Below are 5,010 nucleotides of genomic sequence, written 5' to 3' on the forward strand. Positions count from 1 at the left end.
CGCTGTCATATTGGATGCTTTGTGTGTCCATGTCATATTTCCCTGGAAAATGGAAATCAGGCAGCACTAGCTTTTTAGTATTTTAGCTTCATAACTAAGTTTGCAGCCTGCTGTCTGGAGCAATAGAGGAATTATCTTGTCTAGATAATTGAGGTTGGATGTGCTTTGCTTCATCCTTCATACTGTATTTTATCAAGCCACATCCTCAGCCAGATCTTCAGATGGTGCAAACTGATGCAGTTCCATTGACTTTAAGGGAGCCACACCAATTTACACATATGTGTTAACTTTCCACTCCTACTTAATGGCAATGGTGAGTGCTCGGCACAATTGACACTTTTATTGAGAGATATTTATCTGTAGCTCTAATCCTGACCATTGTCTTTCTCCTTCCTTCTGCAGCCATCACACAATGAACTGAGAAAGAAAATGTCCAACCAAACCACTGTGACCGAGTTCCTTCTCCAGGGATTCTCTGATGTTCGGGAGCTGCAGATTTTGCACTTTGTGGTGTTTCTGCTGATTTACCTAGCAGCCCTGATGGGGAATCTTCTCATCACTATGGTTGTAGCCCTGAACCACCACCTTCACACCCCCATGTACTTCTTCCTGGTGAATCTGTCCATCCTGGACCTTGGCTCCATCTTCGTCACCATCCCCAAGTCCATGGCCAATTCCCTCATGAACACCAAGGTGATTTCTTATCCTGGATGTGTCGCCCAAGTCTTTCTCTTTTCCCTCTTCACTGCAGCTGATCTTGCCTTACTCACCATCATGGCATACGACCGATATGTCGCTATCTGCCAACCACTGCATTATGAGAGAGTGATGAACAGGAGAGCTTGTGTCCAAATGGCAGCCAGTGCCTGGATTACTAGTATTGTCTACTCTGCCCTGCACACTGGGAACACCTTCAGGTTACCCTTCTGCCAGTCCAATGTCATCAACCAGTTCTTCTGTGAAATCCCCCAGATACTCAAGCTCACCTGCTCTGACTCGTACCTTAGTGAAGTTGGGCTTCTTGTCTTTAGTGTGTTTTTAAGTTTAAACTGCTTTCTTTTTATAATTGTGTCTTATGTTCAGATCTTCAAAACCGTGGTGAGAATCCCCTCTGAGCAGGGCCGGCATAAAGCCTTCTCCACCTGCCTTCCTCACCTCATTGTGGTCTCTTTGTTACTTTGCACTGGCTTCTTTGAGTACATGAAACCCACCTCCAGCTCAGCATCAGGGCTGGATCTCATGGTGGCTCTTCTCTATTCTGTGGTGCCTCCAATGATGAATCCGATCATCTACAGCATGAGGAACAAGGAGATCAAAGCTGCATTAAAGAAACTGATTGTGTGGAAGTTATTCACCAATAAAAAAATGTCCATCATTGATCCTTGGCTGTGATTTCATTCTGGGCTTCTTTATAGTAATAATCAATTGATGTCAAAGTTATTTCCTTGAGAAAATAAGGTGCAATCTGTTATGGTGTCATAAAATCTGCACTAACTCTGTGGAAGTCAAATGAGTAAATTTAGGATTAAACCATGTACATAATATCAGAATCTATATGTCTATCCATAAATCTACATAGACACATATCTATCTGTCTTAGAGATTTATACTGTGACCATCACCATGCTATATGAGCGTGCTTGTCATAACTATAAAGGGAAGGGTGGCAGCTCTCCTGTGTACAGTGCTATGGAATCCCTCCTGGCCAGAGACTCCAAATCCTTTTACCTGTAAAGGGTTAAGAAGCTCGGGTAACCTGGCTGACACCTGACCCAAAGGACCAATAAGGGGACAAGATACTTTCAAATCTGGTGGGGGGGGGAAAGGCTTTTGTGTTGTGCTCTTTGTTTAAGGGGTTGTTCGCTCTTGGGACTGAGAGGGACCAGACATCAATCCAGGTTCTCCCCATCTTTCTAAACAAGTCTCTCATATTTCAAACTTGTAAGTAAAAAAATCAGGCAAGGCGTCTTAGTTTTACTTTGTTTTCTCAACTTGTAAATGTACCTTTTACCAGAGTGTTTATCTTTGTTTGCTGTACTTTGAACCTAAGACAGAGGGGGGGTCCTCTGAGCTCTTTAAGTTTGATTACCCTGTAAAGTTATTTTCCATCCTGATTTTACAGAGATGATTTTTAACTTTTTCTTTAATTAAAAGCCTTCTTTTTAAGAACCTGATTGATTTCTCCTTGTTTTAAGATCCAAGGGGGTTTGGATCTGTATTCACCAGGAGTTGGTGAAAGGAAGGAGGGGGGAAGGGTCAATTTCTCCTTGTTTAAGATCCAAGGAGTTTGGATCTGTATTCACCAGGGAATTGGTGAGAGGTTTCTAAAAGCTTCCCAGGGTAGGGAATGGTGGCAGCGGACCAGAACTAAGCTGGTAGTTAAGCTTAGAAGTCCTCATGCAGGCCCCACTCTTGTACCCTAAAGTTCAAAGTGGGGATACAGCCTTGACATGGTGGCACAGCGGTGGAGATCGTTTTAAACCCAAAAGCCAGTAAGTGATTTTTTTTCCTTCTAGCTGCTTGGAAAGCAGAGCTGAAGGTAGATGCATATCTTATCTCTCCTTGCCTGAAGGCAGAGGTGTTAAGTTTTTTTTAACGAGGGCCTTTGTGAAGAGAAGTGTTCAAATAAGCAAACAAACTTTGACTGGTAAAGGCAATTTACAAGCTGAATTGTGTTTTTTTTTTTTACATCCACGTGAATAGCTAGTTAGAAAGTCTCTGTTAACTCAGCAGCAGCCAGAGCTAAATACATCCCAATTTCAGTCAACTGCAGAGGGTGTGACCCAGCACAAAAAAACAGGAAAATGACTACCAAAGAAGAAAAAGCTAAAGAGGAGGCCCACAAGAGAGCTATGGAGCTGAAAGAAAAAGAGATAGAGCTGAGAGACAGAGAAGACAAAGCCAAAGAGGGGGCCCACAAGAGAGAGATAGAGCTGAGAGACAGAGAAGAGAAAGTCAAAGAGGAGGCCCACAAGAGAGAGATGGAGCTGGAAAAAGCCAAAGAGGAGGCGAGAGAAAAAGAAAGGAAGCATGAACTGGAAGCAGCAAGGGCTAGGCAGGATGCATCAGACCATCCTAGCAACTCCTCTCCAGGTACCACTTCCCATCCCAGAAAATTCCCCACCTACAAGGCAGGCGATGATACTGAGGCCTTCTTAGAACATTTTGAAAGGGCCTGCCTTGGATACAGCATCGCTGCAGACCAGTACATGGTAGAGCTGAGGACGCAGCTCAGTGGACCCTTAGCAGAGGTGGCGGCTGAAATGCATAAGGAACACATCAACAGTTATGAACTTTTTAAAAACAAGGCCAGAATCAGAATGGGGCTAACACCTGAGCATGCCCATCGGCGGTTCAGAGCCCTAAGGTGGAAACCCGATGTGTCATTTACCCGACATGCCTACCACATTGGGAAAAATTGGGATGCCTGGATATCAGGAGCAAATGTTAAATCTATGGAAGAGTTGCCCTTCCTATTACAAATGGAGCAGTTTTTAGAGGGTGTTCCTGAGGAAATAGAAAGGTACATCCTAGATGGGAAGCCCAAAACTGTAACCGAGGAAGGTGAGATTGGAGCCAAATGGGTGGAGGTGACAGAAAAGAAAAAAGCTAGTAGCAGTTGGAGCGAATATCAGAAGGGGCAAGCCGAAACAAAACCTTACCACCGGGGACAACCCAAGGCCCCACCCACATCCCAAGGGAAACCCCAGACGCCTTCTCACCCCACCACACCAGTCTCCACCAACCAACATCGCCCCGGTGATACCTTAGCAGGGCGATGTTTTAAATGTAATGAACTGGGGCATATAAAGGTTCACTGCCCCAAGAACCCCAACCGATTACAGTTCATTACACCACAATCACACCAAAGTTCCCCAGACCCAGATGCCTCTCTCATACCCTCGGAGCGAAGGGAAACCTTGAGAGTGGGCGGAAAGAAGGTTATCGCTTGGAGGGACACTGGGGCACAAGTGTCAACTATCCACCAATCCCTAGTGGACCCCAAACTCATCAACCCGGAGGCTCCAGTGACAATTCAACCCTTCGTGTCACAGTCTGTAACCTTGCCTACAGCCAAGTTGCATGTCCAGTACAAGAGTTGGTCAGGAATGTGGACTTTTGCAGTCTATGACAATTATCCCATTCCCATGCTGCTGGGGGAAGACTTGGCCAACCATGTGACGCTAGCCAAGAGGGTGGGAATAGTCACCCGCAGCCAGGCTAAGCAAGCTTTCACCCCCATCCCTGTTCCTGAGCCGTCCACCAGGGCCCCGTCTGTGTTACCAGAGACCCAAACAAAGGTGGTGGAACCGGATCCCCTGCCAACGACTGCAGCAGCCGTAGTGGATCCAATCCCAGAGACCCAGCCAAAGCCAGTCCCAGAACCGGAACTGGCAATGCAACCAGCACCAGAACCATTGCCAGCACTGAGTCTAGCGCTTGCAAACCCGCCTACAACTCCAATGCCAGAGGGCACCAGCGAGCCTGAACTGGCGGAAGCAGCAGATAACCCTACCCAGGAGGCTCAGCCAGAGCCTGAGATACCACATAGTACACCAGCGGACAGCGGTTCACAGTCAATGGAAACAGCCCCAGCACCTGCATCGCTTCCAGAGGGACCAAGACCCAGTCCACAGTCCAAGGAGGAACTGATGTCTCCAGCATCAAGGGAACAGTTCCAGGCCGAGCAGGAAGCAGATGACAGCCTTCAGAAAGCTTGGGCGGCGGCGCGGAGCACCCCACCGCCTCTCAGCTCTTCTAACCGATCCCGGTTTGCTGTAGAACAAGGACTTTTATACAAGGAGACTCTTTCTGGTGGGCACCAGGAAGACTGGCATCCTCAAAGACAGTTGGTAGTTCCCACTAAGTATCGGGTAAAGCTCTTGAGCTTAGCCCATGATCATCCCAGTGGCCATTCTGGGGTGAACAGAACCAAAGACCGGTTGGGGAAGTCCTTCCACTGGGAGGGAATGGGCAAGGACGTTGCTAATTATGTCCAGTCTTGTGAGG

The 5,010-nt window shown here is 46.9% G+C and overlaps 1 protein-coding gene across 1 annotated transcript; it reads left to right on the top strand.

The window, feature by feature from the left end:
• Positions 1-429: 429 nt before the first annotated feature.
• LOC113406650 (olfactory receptor 14A16-like) lies at positions 430-1,392 on the top strand. The gene has a single exon (XM_026652457.1). It carries the CDS (start codon positions 430-432, stop codon positions 1,390-1,392), a length of 963 nt encoding a protein of 320 aa, XP_026508242.1.
• The last annotated feature ends 3,618 nt before the right edge of the window (positions 1,393-5,010 follow it).

This window comes from Terrapene carolina, unplaced genomic scaffold (assembly GCF_002925995.2).
Source record: "Terrapene carolina triunguis isolate 2854851 unplaced genomic scaffold, T_m_triunguis-2.0 Scaffold114, whole genome shotgun sequence".
Taxonomy (NCBI): Eukaryota; Metazoa; Chordata; order Testudines; family Emydidae; genus Terrapene; species Terrapene triunguis.

What these genes read in the sequence shown, in the direction of transcription:
- LOC113406650 (XM_026652457.1), top strand. Translation starts at nt 430, where the DNA reads ATGTCCAACCAAACCACTGTGACCGAGTTCCTTCTCCAGGGATTCTCT.